Source organism: Panthera tigris, chromosome X (assembly GCF_018350195.1).
Source record: "Panthera tigris isolate Pti1 chromosome X, P.tigris_Pti1_mat1.1, whole genome shotgun sequence".
NCBI classification, from domain to species: domain Eukaryota; kingdom Metazoa; phylum Chordata; class Mammalia; order Carnivora; family Felidae; genus Panthera; species Panthera tigris.
In genome coordinates this window covers 15,829,975-15,848,150 of record NC_056677.1, presented here as the reverse complement: position 1 = coordinate 15,848,150, position 18,176 = coordinate 15,829,975, and the positions used below count along the sequence as shown (strand labels likewise).

At 47.3% G+C, this 18,176-nt stretch overlaps 1 protein-coding gene across 2 annotated transcripts in view; it reads left to right on the top strand.

Moving 5' to 3' along the window:
* The first annotated feature begins 9,854 nt into the window (after positions 1–9,854).
* The window catches only part of SH3KBP1 (SH3 domain containing kinase binding protein 1), a 328,527-nt gene continuing 320,205 nt past the window's right edge, over positions 9,855–18,176 (top strand). Inside the window, exon 1 of one of the 2 annotated variants that reach the window (XM_042974825.1) lies at positions 9,855–10,159. In XM_042974825.1, the coding sequence (XP_042830759.1) occupies positions 10,156–10,159 (4 nt within the window). In that variant the 5' untranslated portion in view covers positions 9,855–10,155. The remainder of the gene's footprint in view (positions 10,160–18,176) is intronic. The other variant, XM_042974822.1, reaches the window with a different exon arrangement.

Genomic DNA, 18,176 nt, shown 5'->3' with positions numbered 1-18,176 from the left:
TATTAGATGCTCACTTTAAAGTCCTGTAGTCACAATTTTTAATTTTAAATTAAAATTATTTGTTCAGGGGACACCTGGGTGGCTCAGTCAGGTAAGTGTGTGACTTTGGCTCAAGTCATGATCTTACAGTTCCTGGGTTTGAGCCCCGCATCGGGCTCTCTGCTGTCAGCACAGAACCTGCTTCAGATCCTGTCTCCCTCTCTCTCTTCCCCTCCCCCACTCTCTCTCAAAAATAAATAAACATTGAAAATGTTTGTTCAGGGTGCCTGGGTGGCTCAGTCGGTTAAGTGTGTAACTTTGGCTGAGATCATGATCTCATGGTTTGTGAGTTCGAGCCCTGTGTTGGGCTCTGTGCTGACAGCTCAGCATTGGATTCTGTGTCTCCTTCTCTCTCTCTGCCCCTCCCCCACTTGTGCTCTGTCTCTCTCTGTCTCTCAAAAATAAATAAATGTAAAAAAAATTTTTTTAAATATCTGTTCAATTACAGTCATTATTTATTACAAATCATAGTCATAGTTTTTATATTATTATATTTAATTATATTATTATTATATTCTATATAAATTATAGTCATTATTCTAATATATTCAAATGAGGAAAAATATGAAATAATAAAGGTATAACAACCTTTAAAAGCAGCCTTTTCCATTACTAAAATTACACCCATTAATGAAAGTCTGGAACACTGCCAGATACTATCCTAAGCACTTTATAAGCATTTGCCCATTTTAGCCTTATGCTAACCCAATTTATAGATGAGGAATTTGAAGCACACAGAAGTTCAGAAACCTCCCAAGACTGCACACCTGCTTATATCAGGCAAAGCCGAAACTGTTCATACTTAGGCCAGTGGCCGCACCCCCTCCTCTCCTGGCACAGAAAATAGAAGGGAAAAGAATCAACTACAGCCAGTGACACCAAGATGAACTTTGAACCTTTTGGAGTATTTGTTTCCAAAGTTGTTAATGTATTTTCTTTCTTTCTTTTTTAAATTTTTTAATGTTTATTTATTTTTGAGACACACACACACACACACACAAAGTGTGAGTTGGGGAGGAGCAGAGAGAGAGGAATACAGAATCTGAAGCAGGCTCCAGGCTCTGAGCTGTCAACACAGAGCCCCACGAGGGGCTCGAACTCATGAACTGTGAGATCATGACCTGAGCAGAAGTTGAATGCTCAACAGACTGAGCCACCCAGGTGCCCTGAAAGTTGTTAATGTATTTTCTAAGTTAGAAGGCAATTGTAAGTATAGGATCTGTATAAATATGTACTCTGTGTTTTCTCGCTCGGTGTTATGTCATGAGCATTTTATACGTATGTAAATTTTATCGCAAGCAAAACGCTCGCAAGGACCATTTAAATTTTATGTTAGGGCCATTGAATAGCAATTCTAAACCATGAAAAAAATCGGGTTGCTTTTGTTTAACTTCAGATGACTCCGTGATTTCTAATGGAATCAAACACAGCTGACTTTACATTCCCAGGCTTGCCTCTCTTTCCTCCTGAGGGAGATAGGGCATGACATTTAGCCTTTCTGAGTCTCCTCCCTTGTAAAATGGTGATAGTAATATCTTACATGGCTGTCGTGAGAATTTAAAAGAGGATAAAAGAGTATCGCAGCCCCCTGCCCCTTCATCAATGGTAAGGATTATTCTTCTAAGATCATGCTTCCTGTGCAGAGACATTTCCAAAAGATGGGTAACACATTGGATTTTTAGCTATGGTTGAACCTTTTTACTCCTTTATCTGGACGCGGAGGAAAGGTCTAGTTCTTATCCGGTAGGCTACTTGTGTGGTGCGTACTGTTAGGAGAGACTGATGTATACATAAGACTTTTCGGAAAATGTCATTATGAATACATGCCAAAGTTTCAAGATTCCCTCTTGGCCAGGCCATTTTCTGGGAAGTGATTGGTTAGATGACCCTCATTAGACTGGACACAAGGAAGAAGAATGCCAGGTTCAAGAATGTCACTAGACCTCTGACAGCTTCCTAGTAGCTGGTTTCCTCAAAAAGAGTTTACTCTCATTAAAGACCATCAGAGAAGTCCTTAAGCATTTTTTATCAGGAATTCCGATTTCTTCCCAGATGGTTATGAAATACATTCTCAAAAAGTTTTATTCCAGACAGGTTTAATATTTCACAACTGAATTTATGAGAAAAAGAAAAGGCAATTTGGGAATCCTCCAAGACAAAAGTCCTGCCTCCCTAAGGTTCTCAGTTTCCATCAGTAGAGCATAAAAAAGGGGTTACCTGCTCAAAAAAATATATAAAATTATGCTATGTGGAAATCATCATGGGTCTTGGTACCATTACACATTTAGAAAATGTCTGAAAGAATATTCCAATAGAAGTTAACTGTTGTTATCAAGTATCTCTGCAACGATTGCTAACTGCGAGATTATGGAAGATTTTCACCTGCTACAGCGTATCTTTATTTAACTTTTTTTTTTTTAAAAAATAATGAGCAGGTATTACTTTTCTAATGATAAACACCGGATCGTTTTTACCGGCACAGAGGTGTGGTCACTGGTAGCTCCCTTGAGCCCTTTTTCATGACAAAGCATGAACCGGTTCATCTGGTGACCAGAGGGGACATCTCAGCTCCAGGGAGCCGAGGTTCTCACACTTGAGCCGCATCAGAACCCCCTGGAGGGCCGGTTGGATCGTGGAGTGCTGCGGCCCCCCCCGCAGAGGTCCCGATTCAGAAAGTCTTGTGTGGGGTCCACAACGTGGGGAACTAACAAGCTTCCACGCGCTGCTGTGGCTGCCGCAGCCAGTCTGGGGACCACACTGTAAGAACTGCTGTGGTCCAGGCAAGAAAATTTCCACAGGGGAATCAAAGCCAAACAAAGATGAACTTCACTCACTTCCCATTTTTGCCTCTGGCTGGCCTATAATTATTTTTGAGGAGAGGAACCTACTTTGACTGGCTCTGTTTAGTAAGAAGTTGTGCCGGGAAAGTTACGCCTCATCTCGTTAAATGAACGCTGGGTTCAGAGACCAAGTCCCGTGACCTCTAGGGCTTGAGGCCCTATCGGCGGGCGGTTGGCTGTGTGCACCAGGGGCTTCACGACCTAGTGAGTGGCTGTGGCTCATTACCCTCAACCCAGGCCTCTGGATGTGGTTTCTCTGAGCCCTGAAGAGGTGACACTGAGGGTGATGGGCAAGCGGTTAGTGCAATACCGATGTCCTGTTTGGGTAGTGGTGTGGGAGCTGCTACGGGAGTGGGCAAAAGACAGAGAGAAACATCCTCACTATGCCCAGTATTACCCACCGATTACGAAGGTAGTCATTCTCTTTTCTTATGGTGGTAAAATATACATAACATAAAATTTACCGTTGTCATCATTTTTTAAAGTTTTTATTTTATTTTTTAAAAGTTTGAGACAGAGAGAAAGTGGGGGAAGGGCAGAGAGAGAGGGGAGAGAATCCCAAGCAGTCTCCATGCTGCCAGCGCATGGGGCTCGATCTCACGAACTGTGAGATCATGACTTGAGCCAACATCAAGAGTCGGATGCACAACCAACTGAGCCACCCAGGCGCCCCCATTGTGATCATTTTAAGTGCATAGTCCAGTGGTATTAAATATATTCACATTGTTCCATTCATCTCCAGAACTTTTTCATCTTCCCACACTGAAACTCTGCACCCATTATCACTCTTTAAAATATGTAACAGCCTTTGTTGAGATATAATTCATGTGCCATACGATCCACCCATTTTAAAGTATATAATCCAATGGTTTTTCAGTATGTTCATAGAGTTGTGCAGCCATCACCACGATACATTTTTAAACACTCTTGTCACCCCTAAAAGCAAGTTTGTACCCATTAGCAGTCACTCCCCAATTCCCCCAGCCCCCTCCCTCCTTCAGCCCTTCATCTACTTTCTGTCTACAGGTTTGCCTGTTCTGGGTGTTTCAGGTAAATGGCATCATATGATATATATCCTTTTATATCTGGCTCCTTTCACTTAGCATCATGTTTTCAGGAATCATCCATATCATAGCACGGATCACACTTTGTTCCCTTTTGCATTCACTCTTTTTTTAAATTTAATTTGTATTTATTTTTAATGTTTATTGATTTTTGAAAGAGGTTGGGGGAGAGAGACAGAGACAGCGTGAGCGGGAGAGGGGCAGAGAGAGAGGGAGACGCAGAATCCAAAGCGGGGCTCCTGGCTCTGAGCTGTCAGCACAGACCCCAACACGGGGCTCGAACTCAGGAACTGCAAGATCATAACCTGAGGCGAAGTTGGAAGCTTAACCGACTGAGCCACCCAGGTGCCCCTGCATCCACCCTTAATAGGATTCAAGTTTGAACTCATTATCTCCTCCCTGTGTACAATGACTTCCTTCTCCACTTGGTTCATGTCTCTAGCTACTCAGCTTCCAAATCAGCTAACAAAATATTTCGTTGGAAACCTCCATCTGTGCTCCCTACCGTCTCCCCAAATCCACTGCCTCACCAGATGTGTCCAGTGTAGTTCAGAACTGACTGTAGAATGCTACCTGTCCTCTTTGTCAGTGTCAGTGGCATTGTATTTCTTGCCCTGAATGTCCTGAGTCTGTCCATGGCCTCCCACTTGCAGACTATCCCTCCTCTGGTCCCATTTCCGTGGGCTCTCCACTTACCTACCTGAAGTCAGTCTGCTTAGAAACCTGTGCTCTTTCCCATTGCTTCAGGGCCTGGCACAGAGACCACTTGGAATCGGCTTTTTGGCCGTACTCCCGCCCCTTCCACACAAGCTTCCTTGTAACATCATCTGTTCCCCAGAATCTGAGCATTCTCACGTGTTCTTCCTTCTCTCTGGAATGCCGGCAAACATCTGTGCATCCTGGAGACCCAGCTCCAGTGGAAGTCAAGTCCACGAGGGAGCCTCTGGGCTTCTGAAAGCTCAGGGGAAAAAGAGAAATCAGTTTTGTAAGGCAATCCCTCCTTTTAAATCTTTGTTACTCTTTTTAAATTTTTTTAGTGTTTATTTTTGAGAGAGAGACAGAGAGACACAGAGAGACAGAGAGAGAGAGAGAGAGAGCGCATGAGGAGGGAGAGGCAGAGAGAGAGGGAGACAGAATCCAAGCTGTCAGCACAGAGCCCGACCTGGGGCCCGAACCCAGGAGCCGAGCGGTGAGATCGTGACCTGAGCCAAAGTTGACACTTAACTGATTGAGCCACCCAGGCGCCCCAAAATCTTCATTCCTCTTAAAATCAAAAGCCTCCGGTCTTCAATCAGCTCCCATTTTTAGAAACTGGCCTGTCAGGATGGTTTATTCCAATGTTAAATACCAGTTATTCTATTTAAAGTTGTTAATATTTATTACAAAGCATATTTCACACATATGATCTTAAGTTAATGCTTTTGGAACTTCTTTGGAATATCACTTCATTCATTTTTTTGTCGTAATATCCTTCCTTACATATGACTGTTTGTAACTGGGGGGCAGGGGGGCGGATAGAGTGGGTAGAAAACAGTACAAACTATATTTCTTGTTAATCTCCTATGACTGTTCTCCCAGTTTACTATTTTCTTAGATAAAGCAGTACTCTGAAAAAGGATGGGAAAATGTTCTCGGCGAGTTAGTCTGTACACAGGGGCTCTCCTTGTGTGTTTTAGATGCAAGTTCCTGTGACTGATCAACTTGGAAGTCAATTTCTTAGGCAGCTTTTGGATTTTACAACAAGAACACCCTATTCCAGTTTTATAGCCTTCTGGGGTAGCACATTTCACCTTTTAGTTACGTCTTTTGTGTTTTCCTTTGCAAAGCAAGCATTTCCCGCAAACCTTGTAAAGATAATCATAGTTTAGCTGTCTTATAAACGACCTGCTCCTTTGATTTGATTAATTTTCATCTCCACAGAGCTGGTAAAACCAGTTCTCTTGGATTTGTTGTAAACGACTCACTGAAAAAGAGAAAAGGAGAAGTGAGTGGATCATTCCAAGAGTGGTTATCAAGCCAAATCAACTGCAGTAGAGCAAGATGTTATTTCTGTAGCTTTTGATGTGATCCGGACACCTTACCTTGAACTCAGTATACACGTTGTAAAGGAAGAAGGAAAGAGCCTGCCGCAAAACCATCAGCACAAAGCCTTGGCTGCTCACTTCCCCTGCTGTCTGCCGGGGTTTCTCCTTGACAGACACCCCCTGATTGGAAAATTTGAGGTGGATCGTGCCTGCATCAATTATTACTGCATCAATTATTACTACAATATATCAATTAATACATCAAATATTACATCAAATATTACAGGTATATCGTGCCTGCATCAATTACAACATTAACATTACTGCGGTGTTCTGATGGTAATTTTCTCTTTCCCTCATTTCTTCTACATTTATCAATTGGCATTCCTCTGTAGGGAAGACTTGTCCCCCCTCTCTGACTTGTTTATTTACTTTTTATTTCTACTCATATAGACTTAAAGACAGCACTTTCATGAACTCTTTGGGTTAAAATCCAATAGAATCGTTACTTGTTGCTTGAATCGTTCCAGCTCGGGCCTTTGGGAGCTCTTTCAGGTCGGTTCCTGTGCCCTTTTGACTTGTGCCATCATTTTTATTGAGCACTTCCTTCCTTTCTGGCACCGTGAGGTTTTCCATTTCTCCATAAAGCACATCAGAAGCACCAGATAATGACTGTCTTTTGTAAAGCACTCTGCATGTAACTTCTATTAATGTAAAGATGATATTAAAGGTTATCAAAGCAAAGTATCATTCATTACATGCAAATTACAGATGTCAAGTCCGAGTACTTGAAGAGAGCACGCATGACACTATAAGAGCTACCTAGGCACGGGCTTAACTGTCTTCCATTTTTATCCAAAATGCTACCACCACTGCATCACACAGAGAGGCCTTTTAAGTCATGTGAGATCATTTGAAGTGTCACATCTCCACTACTCTCCATTCCCAAAATGCATCATCCATTCTGGTCGAATGGGAGTTCAGTGGGATAAAGATATGGTATTAAATACAACTGTATTTATCCAGCAATATTAATGTGATGAATTCATGTCATTTGAAATATTGCACTAACTGTTAAATAACACTACTGTAAGAGGGAGGCAGGATGAGGAATTACAAATCTATTCTTGTCAGCAGCTGGATTTTTTAATGTTTATTTTTGAGAGAGAGGGAGACAGAGGATCCAAGGCAGGCTCTGCAGTGAGCCCGATGTGAGGTTCGAACTCACGAACTGCCAGATCGTGATGTGTTCTCAAGTCAGATGCTGAACCAACTGAGTCCTCCAGGCGCCCCCGTCAGCAGCTGGATTTGAATTTTGACATTAAGTGCCCCTGTGCTGGTCACCAAAAGTTCCTAGAAGGAAAAGTAAAAGTACAATTGGAACAATTCATGAAAACCAAACAGTAAGTGTGGGGGAGGTGCGGGGGAGAATGTCCATTTTTGTAATTTAGAGAAACTTAAAATGGAAAAAACCGTAGTGTCTTGAGTAGAATTCATACCATTTAGTTTATTTAAGGCATTAAAATTAGGGCAGAGCTCAGGATTTTCAAAAATGTTACGTCTTGCCAGCAGTCATTTGTGATGAAATGACAAATTTCTCCATGCAGGAAGCCTACCCAGATCAATGAGTAGGGTCCCAGTTCTCTGATTCAAGAAGGAAAAGGTAAGGCTTGAAATAGACCAGAGTCAAAACAAGACACAAAAGTTCAGGTGGTCTGTCTTCACCTATGAAAAGCTGGGGGGCGGGGCGGGGAAAGGAAACAAGACTGTCTTCCCCAAGTAGGACAGAGAGAGGAGTAAGATTAGGCAGGACATGAAACAAGCTGTTGATTTTTTTTTTTTTTTGAGCCCTACAGAGTTCAGTCACCAGTTTACTGGTTTAGGTGTATTGGTCTCTGCAATGTCCAGGTAAGCCACGAATCACTGACACTGTTCAAAGACTTTGGGCCCACTGCTCTGAGAACGCATGGGGTAGCCAGCCAAGAATCCTCAGCACCAAGATGCTGTCCCACCACAAGTCCAGCTCAGCTCTTTCCTTGTTGAAACATGCCCAGTCACTTTCAGAACCCTGAGTCTTCTTGAGAGGCGGATAAGGAAGCCCAGTAACCCTGGCCTTAGCAAAAACAATCATGCCTGGAATCAGGCAGATCCCAGAGCAGTTCTGGGCGAGGCTCAAGAAAAAGAAAGTCCCAGTAACAGTGGGCTTTAGCCATGCCCTGCGAGTTTCAGTATTTGTCGACTCTAAGATCCTATCGCAAGGCCTCATCGCCCTGATATGCCAAGGCATGTAATGAGTGAGGCACCAAGGATCCTGGAGCAGGTATAATGAGTATTCATCTGGGCCTTTAACACTTCAAATTCTTAATTTCCATGTTCTTTAATTGTTAGAAGTCTGCATTGATGTCGCTACTACCTTCTCAGTAGCTCCGTGGACGGGTCTTCTCCCCTTTGATTACTCTCCTGTTTACATTGCTCTGACACACAAGAAAAGCATTTAGAAAGATGATTCTGCTGATCTCTTGTTGGTAAGACTCGTTGGGAGGTTTTTTTTCATAAAGCTAATGAAACAATTATAAGTACATCTTTCTGCAGAAATCCCAGGATGTAACCAATTTACTAGAGTTGCCCCAATATCATGGGTGAGGTATGAAGACAGGTCTATATTGGGTAGGGGGGTCAGCTTTTATTTGTCACCGCTGGGTCCACTAACCTTCAGCCCCCTCCATTTTCCAGGGGCCAATGATTTAATTTCTTAATTGTTTTATTTTCTCTTTTTGAATGTCTCCCATCTATTTCACTATCTCGTCCTACCACCAGATGGTGGAAAGGGAAAAGGAAATAACCTGATGGTAAATGAATGTGGTGCTGGCTGGCAAAGTATTTATGGCGAAAGGTTTGTAGTGGTGAATGGACCCAAAAAGGATCTTGTGAGTTACCTATGAATGCCCTGTTTTCATTTCAGCGCCCATTCAAAGGTCGGCTGTGCAGGTCTGGGGGGTGGGGGTGGTCAATGTGGCACAATACCTTGCTGGGGAGGGAGTCAGCCCTTTCCTCAGGAGATTCTTGGGAACATCAGCGCCTGGGAACAGAGCTGAGCAACCCAATCCTACCCGGCCAAGGCACGGGGGTGCGCGGTTAGGGGTCCCTGTGAGGGTCGGTGCGAGGTGATGTGCCCCGCCGGCCCCTCTGCACCTTTCTCTGTCTTTCCGTATCTGCGTTCCACCGCCTCCTATACGCCGAATTCGCACTTGGCCTGCCTTTCCCATGCTGCCCTGAATGGATGTAGCATTTCCATCCCTCCATAGAGACCCCTTCTCCTGCCTTCCCAACAGCTCCCTCAGTGAAAGCTTAATCTGGGTTGCCTCGATCTCCGATCCCCGGGGTTACCTGCCGTCACCCTCAGCAGGTGTTCATTCCCTCACCTAGCCATGGTCTCCCCTACCCCAGTCCGTACACCTCTAGTCGCACCCTCCGGATGGGCCGCTTCCACCTTCTTTCCCACGTGCCCTTCCACTCGGACGACCCCTCCCCCACGACCCCCCTTCCAGTCTCGAGGAGTCTCGCGGCATTTCCCCGGGCGTTAGCCGAGCCTCCTCGGGTGTGGGGTGGCCTCGTAGAGCAGGGTCCCTCCCCAGCGGGCGGTGAAGGGGGCGCCCGAGCGCCGCAGCCGCAGGGAGGCCGGGGGCGCCGGCCCCGGCCCCGCCCCGGACAGGCCCCGCCCACCGCGGGCCCGCCCCTCACTGGCCCCGCCCCCGCCTCGGCGGCCGCGCGTCCCCGGCAGGCCGAGCCGCAGGAGCCGCGGCGAGGAGGGGGGCGAGCGGGCTGCGCGGCCGCGGCTGCCGGGCGCTGGGCTGGGCGGTGCTTCTTCTCCTTTTTTTTTTTTTTTTTTTCGCAATTTCCACTCGCGGGGAGCAGGAAACCCGGCGCAGCCGGGCGCAGCGGGCCGCGATGCAGCAGCAGCAACAGCAGCAACAGCAGGAATCACCCCGGGGCAGCAGCGGCAGCAGCAGCAGAGGCAGCAGCGGGCGGCGCTGAGCCGCCGCCGCCGTCGCTACTGAGGAGAAAGCCGGCCCAGCCGCCGCCGCGTTCGGACCCCTGCGCCCCGAGCCCTGATCCCGGAGCCCGACCCCCGCGCCCTCCTCCGCCAACTTTCACGCTGCCTCGGCGGCCCGGCCCGGCTCGACGCCAATGGGTGAGTAGGGGGCTGCCGGCGCCCCGGTGCCCGGGCGCCCACCTCAGCCTGAGGGCGGCGCGCCTGTCCCGGGACTGCGGAGTCGGGAGGGCGCTCCGGGGGCAGGGCCCCGGCGGTGACACCGCGGTGGGCACTCTGCCTACCTCGCGCACCCCCGTTCACTCCCACTCGCGTCCCTGCCGAGCCCGCGCGGCACCGACCGGAACCCCGCGGGGTCCTGGGCGGAGGATCGCGGGCCGGCCCGGGGCGGCTGAGGCTGAGGGATGCAGGGGGTGTGGTTGGTTCTTCGGGTGGGCGGGGAGAGTTTTGTCTTGGCCATTTTCTCGCCCCAGCGCGCCCTTCTCTGCGCTGAGGACGTGGGTAATGGGAGCTGGTGGGCTCCGGCCCTGCGCGGGGGTTCGCGTTGTCTGTCCCTGGCCCCGCCGCGGGGGAAGCCAGAATCTCGGGGTCTCGGCGCGGCCAGGGACCGAGTTGCGTTTGCTGGGGGACGACGTGGTGGTGGTGGGGGGGTGCGGGAAACGCCCCAGTACCCGGCTTGGCGTGCCATCCTCGGGTCCTGAGCGCCTGACGCGTCTCCCTTGGCGCCCCTCTTCTTCCCGGCCCTGACCCTCTCTCTCTGCCTGCCTTCTCTCAGCCTGGTGAGCTCTCCGCTGCGTGATGCTCAAAGGGCACTTCCTACATCCTCTAAGTCTGAAGGCTTGGGGAACTGGAGCCGGTGATCCAGTCCTCGATTTACTGGTGGAACATCAGTTGCAAGTAGGCAACTAACCATTAGGCCCCCTGGGTCCCATCTGGTGTAGACTGGCACATTGGAGCCACCTTGCCCAGAGGATGTGGCACCTTATTGGGCAAAGGACTTGTGATTGCCTGGGCTAGTAATCGTGTGGCCCATCCAGTTAATGTTCTTGCTGGCAGCCAGTCTCTGTCTTTCACGCCTTTGGCAGATAATTTTAGGTGTTTCTAGGCCAGGCATAGGAAGGCTGTAGATGACAATAAATCATAATAAAGTGAGACCTTTCTGTGGGCAGGTAATAGGATTTGAGTAGGCGAGTCCAACAGTGATAGGTAAGCGGTCATAGGATGCTCCTGAAGACGGATGCAGTGGAAAAGGGGAGGTTTAACCCAATCAGTTGTTGACAGGCAGTTAAAATCCCATTTGTGGTCACTGCCATAAATGGTTTTCCTTTTCTAAAGTGGTGGCCATCCAATGGCCTCTCAGCTTCAATGTCACTTTTTTTCAGTGCCCTTCTCTGGTCCCTGCACCACCTCCAGTCTATATTAGTTTCTCTGTCACCCTTCTCCTCTAGCACCTTTTTAAAAAGAGCGGTATTGCATATTTATTTGAGTGTAACATTTATCTCCCCTACTGTAAGCTCCATGACTGTAGGGACAGAACTGCGTGGGTGCCGTTTTGCTCGGCGCTGTTTTCTTTGGTGCTTGGTATGGAGCAGGCCCTGAATAAATATTTATTGAATAAATGAATGAATGAGGGGGTATGAAACCCTCCTACTTGGTGGAAGACAAAATGCTTAGCTCAACACTCTTGTTTTGCTTTGCCATCTAATAAGATGATTTAGTTTATTAACAGAAGCATATACTTTAAACATTACTGATTACTTGAGTAACAGGTTGGTTTTTCCTGAGGTAACTGAAAGTGATTATTTTGATCACCTTTCCTTTTTTTGTGGGTCCCGAGAGGGTTGGACAAAAAAAGAAGTTAGATCCAAATGTCTTCTCCTGTGGCTGGACTGTGCTTTCTGTATCTCAGTGGGAAGAGGAGTCCAGTTTAAGAAGAAACAGACCTGTTTATTATTCGAGTCTGAACTGTTTTCATTATCCAGAGCCTCCTAAGAAAATTAGAGACTGCTTCTGCAGTTTATAGTCCTTTCAAGCTTAATCTTTTTTATTTTTTTTATTTTTTTATTTTTTTACTGTAACCATTACAAGAGGGAGGGGGTGCAGAAACTGATTTTCATTTGTTTCAGGTGTCACTGCTTAGAGGCGATAAGATTAAAATGAATGCTGTCATTTAATTATTTAAAATGTTTATAGTGGGGCTTAAGATGCCCATAGTTGTTTATGGCTAAAGATCGCCTGCTATTTTCTAAAGCGTCTTCAGCAGTGTATTTGGGATGAAGTACAGGTAGGTAACAGTTCATTCTGCATGTCTTCCGATGGAGCCACCTAACAGTGCCGTTTCTGAAGCAGGTGTGTGTGTACACACAGGCGCCGCCCCCTTCCCCATCCCCATCCCCATCCCCATCCCCATCCCCATCCCCATCCCCAAGTCTCCTTGGTTTGCAAAAGATTTGTTCAGTGTATCAGTTTGATACATTTGCGTTCTCACCTGGCCTGGGAATGATTTTTCTGTTGATGGCGAACACAGTAAAACTGTCTTATGTAGTCTTTAATCTGAAAAAATCCTGAAGTGAAGCCAGTTAGTTGTAAAATGGCCTCTTAATGGAAGCCCGCTCAGAATGTGCCCTCGGAACTTGCAGGCAGATGCCTACAGGGCCAGATACGGGCAGAGCCTCTTGTAATTATGATCACACAAATGTTAATGATCCCAATCTGTGAACAGTGAAAGATTTGCAAGCCCAGCAAATGATTTTTGTTTAGAAAATTCCAGAGTAACAACAAAGTTTGGACTGTTTTCATCAATGTATTGTTTTGGTGAGAGATTGCTTTACGCTAAACTAAAGCAAAAATGAATGCAATGCATTGACCTTCACAGTCTAAAATTAGAATTGGAAGAAAGACTCCACCTTTATCATTCATCACCTTTACTTTGCCCCTTCACGTCCATCAGGACACAGGCAGAACCTTGCTACCTTGCTGGTTGCACAGACCTTCAGTTCTTTTTGCATTACTGATATTCTCTCATCAGCTCTTATGTTTGAAATTGTTTTTTTTAATGTTTATGTATTTATTTTGAGCAAGCGAGAGAGAGAGAGAGAGAGCATGAGTAGGAGAGGGACAGAAAGAGAGGGAGAGAGAGGGGCTCCCAAGCAGGCTCCTCACTGCCCGTGCATAGCCCGATGTGGGGCTCAATCCACCAACCAGGAGAATCATGACCTGAGCCGAAAACAAGAGTCAAGACGCTTAACTGACTGAGCCACCCAGGTGCCCCTGAAATCGTTTTAAAGCAGGTTGCATACAGTGGCCAGCATTCATCCATTCATCCATCTATCCATCCGGTATTTATTGACCTCCTGCTTTGGGCCAGGCATTGTGCTAGGAATGGGTGCACGACACACATAGACCTGCCAGCTTAGGCTTTTCCGGCTAGTGGAGAGGTAGGCCTGAGTGAGATACTCATGACAATATGCAGTTATAAGCCCTGGTAGGTCTCGTGAAGGAGATTAGAGAGGGGCAATGTGATTTAGGTTGCAGAGGGGTAAGGGGAATGTCTTTGAGGAGATTGTGTTTGAGCCGAAATCTGAAAATTGGGTAGGAGTCATCACTGCCCTCCAGTACCCCCTTCAACACATCCGTAGTGGAACAAGCGGTTCTGCTCTCCTGGCAGCGAGGGACAGCGTGCATCACAGGGAGCCGCGTCGGACAGGACCCGCGTAGGACTGGGCCTGTGGGAGGGGCTTTAGGGGAGTGTTTAAGTAAGCCAGGTGATCTCTGGATTGGGTGCTGGCTGGAAGTGAGGGATTTCCACGGTAGGGGGTCTTCATACATCTTCCTGAGAAGCAGGGAAGACCAGAGAAAGGCTGTGATTGGTAAAGGAGCAGCAGTCACTCCTATTGGCCAGGATTCGGGGATGTGTGGAGACTGTTGTGGTTTGGACAAGGTTCACTTGTTCTCCGTGTTCGGACAGGATTACGGAGTGGTCTTGTTTTTGTCTTGTCCCATCCTGGTCACAGAGTGGCCTTGTCTGATGTTGGTGTTCTGGGGAAATTGCTTGTTCAATGGGAGACTGCCCGGCCAGCTCCCGGCCGGCAGGGGCTGCTTTTCTGAGTTAACTAAGAGATAAATGGGGGGAGGGAAAAGGAGTCGAGGGTGGGGGAGGGGAGGAGAATGCCTTTCTAGGTATACTTTGTGGCTACTTCCTTAATACGGGGCAGCTCTAGTCTGGGGACTGTTCAACATTAAGCACAATGGACAACTGAAATGCCATACCAGAGAAGAGATACAGAGTCACACGGAGCAAGCTGCTGAGAGCCAATAAGTCGGGATGGCTCTTAACGGGAAAGACACAGGGCAGAAAAATACTAGAATCCTGGCATTGTGAGAGGAGAGTCTAATGCAGTGGTTCTCAGAGTGTGGTCCCCCAGCATCAGCCTCCTTGGGATCTTGTTAAAGATACAAATTCTCTGGCCCCAATTCTGCCTACTGAATGATGAACTGGGGTGGGGTGGGGAGCCTAGCAATCTGTGTTTTAAGAAGCCCTCCAGGTGGTTCTGATGCATGGTCAAGGTCGGGGGTAGACCTTCTTGCCGTGCAGGTGAGAAAGCTGAGGTCCAGAGTATGTGGGTCACTGAAGGGTAGTACCTGGGCACTCTGGTCAAATATAAGATGCTGTTACAAGTGACACATGGCCTTAGAGAAGGAGAAAAATATGCTCCTAGTTCAGAACAAACCTCGTATGGAATCACTAGAACGGTACAGTGTTGATTCTGCCGTGAATCTAGTCCATGCCAGACCTCCAACACCCAGGCATTAGTGACACTAGCTGGCTCATCTCAGTGTCTCTTGGACTTTTACCAGAGTATCACATAGGCCTTTGCCATCATCCTTCTTTGCCCTCCGTCCTCTTTAGAAGGGACGTTACGATACATTGTTAGCATTGTTAGGGTTTTTGATCTTTGTTCCTCATTTTCTGTACCGGTACCTGTATTAGTTTCTGATTGCTGCTGTAATAAATTACCAAAAACTTGGTGCCCCAAAATGCCATAAGTTTATTGTCTTTAAAGTTCTGGAGGTCAGAAGTCCAACACAGGTCTCACTGGGCTAAGATCAAAATGTGGGCAGGGCTGCATTCCTGCCAGAGGCTCTAGGGGAGAATCCCTTTCCTCGCTTTGTCGGTTCCAGAGTCTTCTGCATTCCTTGGCTCACGGCCTACTTCCATCTTCCAGGCCAGCCGTGGCCGGTCAAGTCTCTTTCGTAGCACATCCCTCTGATACTGACTCTTCTGCTTTTCTCTTCCGTGTTGAAGGAGGGCAGGAACTGCATCACTTTGGTCATTGTGTCCCTGTGCTGGCACATGGGAAGCCCCAAGTTAATATTGATTGAATGAATTATTTTTCCTAACCTTCTAGCTAACTTTATCCAGGTGTTTCTTGGACACCTCAAACAGAGCATGCTACATGCGGAGCTCAGCATTTCTCCTCCCCGTTCCCCACTTCCTGGAGGATATCACTGCCTTTCCCACCACTTGCATAGGTGTTCTCCTCTTGGTCTTGCCTCCTCTTCTTTCCCATCTCCTCTCTCTCCATTCTTTCCAGTGTACAGTCAAGCCCAAATGTTTCTGGAATGCTTTAGAAACATCTCTGCAGATGCTTTAGATCCTGAATGCCTTAGCAAAGCCTTTGGGGAGCTTGGCGGCCACGCCTGCCTTTTTTCCATTCTTGTTCAGGCCTCTGAGCCTTTGCCATGCAGTTCCTTTCCATTCATGGGGAAGGGATTTCATTCTCTTCTCTGCCTTGTAGTCCCTCTGTGTTAGTTTCCTCTTGCTGCTGTGATAAGATACTACAAACTCAGTGGCTTAAAACAACATAAATTTGTAATCTTACACTTCTGGAGGTCAGAGGTCCAAACTGGGTCTTACTGGGTCTTACTGGGTTGATATCAAGGTGTGGGCAGGGCTGTGTTCCTTCTGGAGGCTCTCAGGGAGAGTCCATTTCCTTGCCTTTGCCAGCTTCTGGAAGAAGCGCTCACGTTCCTTGGCTTGTGGCCACGTCACTCTAACCTCTGCTTCTGTCTTCACATCTCCTCTTTTACTCTGAACTTCCTGCCTTCCTTTTACAAAGACCATTGTGTTCTATTGGGCCTACCTGGGTAATTCAGGCTACCCTCCCCATCTCAAGCCCCTTCGCTTAATCTGTCTGCAAAATCCTTTTTACCACAGAAGGTAACATTCACAGGTTCTGCGGATTCGGATGTGGGCGTCTTTGAGGGGCTGTTAGCAGCCTGCCACACCCCTTGTTCATCTTTTGAGGCCTGCTCCGAAGGGTGCTATATGACACGTCGTCTTGTATTAAGTCTGTTCATCTCTGACAGGGTGTCCCCAACTACATTGCCCTGGCTCATTGCCTGGCACACGGGAAGTGCCATATGTTACTGAATGAATGAATGAGTAACCCTTTCACCCAAGTATGGTTACTGCTTGAAATTCTCCTAGGCTATTGGCTGCCAGGAGTGTGTGTGTAATTCTGTAAGATCCCCCAGGCACGGTGTGCTGACAAGGTCTGTTTGCCGACAGTTCATGGTGGCCTGCACTGCAGTGGATGAGAAGGGTAACGCCACATGGCGCGTGGCTTTGACAAAGAACTGCAAGTTCAAGATGGAAAATTCTCTCTGGCAGTGGTTCTCAACCAGGGGCGATTTTGCCCCCCAGGAGGACATTTGGCAATGTTTGGAGACACTTGGTTGTCACAGCTGGTGGGGGAGGGCAGGCTGCTGGCGTCTGGGGGCCAGGGGTTGGGGATACTGCTACACATCCTACAATGTACAGGACAGCCCCCCAATGGTTATTCAGCCCCCAAAGTTGGGGCAGCCTGCTCTGAGCGTTACACAGATGGTTGAAACACCGTTTCCTTCCTTCATCATCAGCTGCTCCGGACACAAGGTTTCCTCTGGAGCCACAGCCTTTGTTTTATGAATAAACCCAGAAGTCACTGGAAAGCAGGGCTCTTTGGCATTCTTTCACCATTTTGTTCTGTGAGTAGAAAGTGTCTTAACACAGCTCATTGCGTCTCTTCTGTCAATCCCTGGGTTGCAGAGTTGTTAAACTTACTTCTCCCGTGTTTGGCTCCCCTGATGTTTTGCCTTCCTGGTGGGATGTGCTTGTGTGCCGGGTGGCAGATGGTGGGTCCTTCTGCCACTCACACATGGGTCTCTGGAACCGAAGTGCTAGAAAGGTCCTTGGCAGTCATGGCAGCCCACACCATCAGATGATGGAACTGAGACTCTGAGAGGCAAAGTGCATGGTCCCCTAGCTGCAGGGCCCGGCTCCCTTTAAATAGGAAAGAACTAGCAACTTATATAGGTAGGCGCTCAGTAAATATCAGGCTCCTGCTTCCCCCATTGAAGCTCTTTCTACTAGCTGTTTCCTTGGTAAATTAAAAAAAAAAAAAAAGCAGCTTTATTGAGTTATAATTCACATATCTTACAATTCACCCATCGAAAGTGTGAAGTTCAGTGGTTTTTTGGTATGTTACGTTATTAATTTTTAAAATCATGGTAATATGGATATAACAAAGTTTGCCATTGCAACCATTTTTAAGTCCGCAGCTCAGCGGCGTTAAGTACATTCGCAGTCTTGCGCACCCAGTACTACTATCTATTTCGAAAAGTTTTTCATCACCCCTTCCTGGCAAGTTTCTAACTTGAAGCATAGAATCCAGATCCCCTGGGGGTTCCTGGCTGCCCAGGAATTTTGGAGAACACTTGGTGGAAGTCCAAGGGTCCCAGTTGAGATTCCAAAGGAATACAGGAAGAGGGAAAGTATGGTTTTGTTGTTTTTACATGTGTTCGGTCACCGTCTCCTTTGGGAGGCACTTCAGTTTGACTCTGTCCCTCCAGCCACCTCCCTTGGTTACATCCCTCTCGTCCTCTTGGGGGAATTGTGAATATCCTTTTCTATCCTGAAGCATTTGTGAGTTAGTTGCTTGGCAACTACTTGGCAATTACTGGGATTCATCAGGATATTTCAGTCACGGGAGAAAGCACTGCACTGCCAAACTGACCCCTCCAATCCACACGTAGAGAGTCGAGAGTTGCATGTTTCTTTGCCTGAATTCCTTTAGCTGGCAAAGGTATGCGGGCAACCCGGGTGATTATGGGAAGT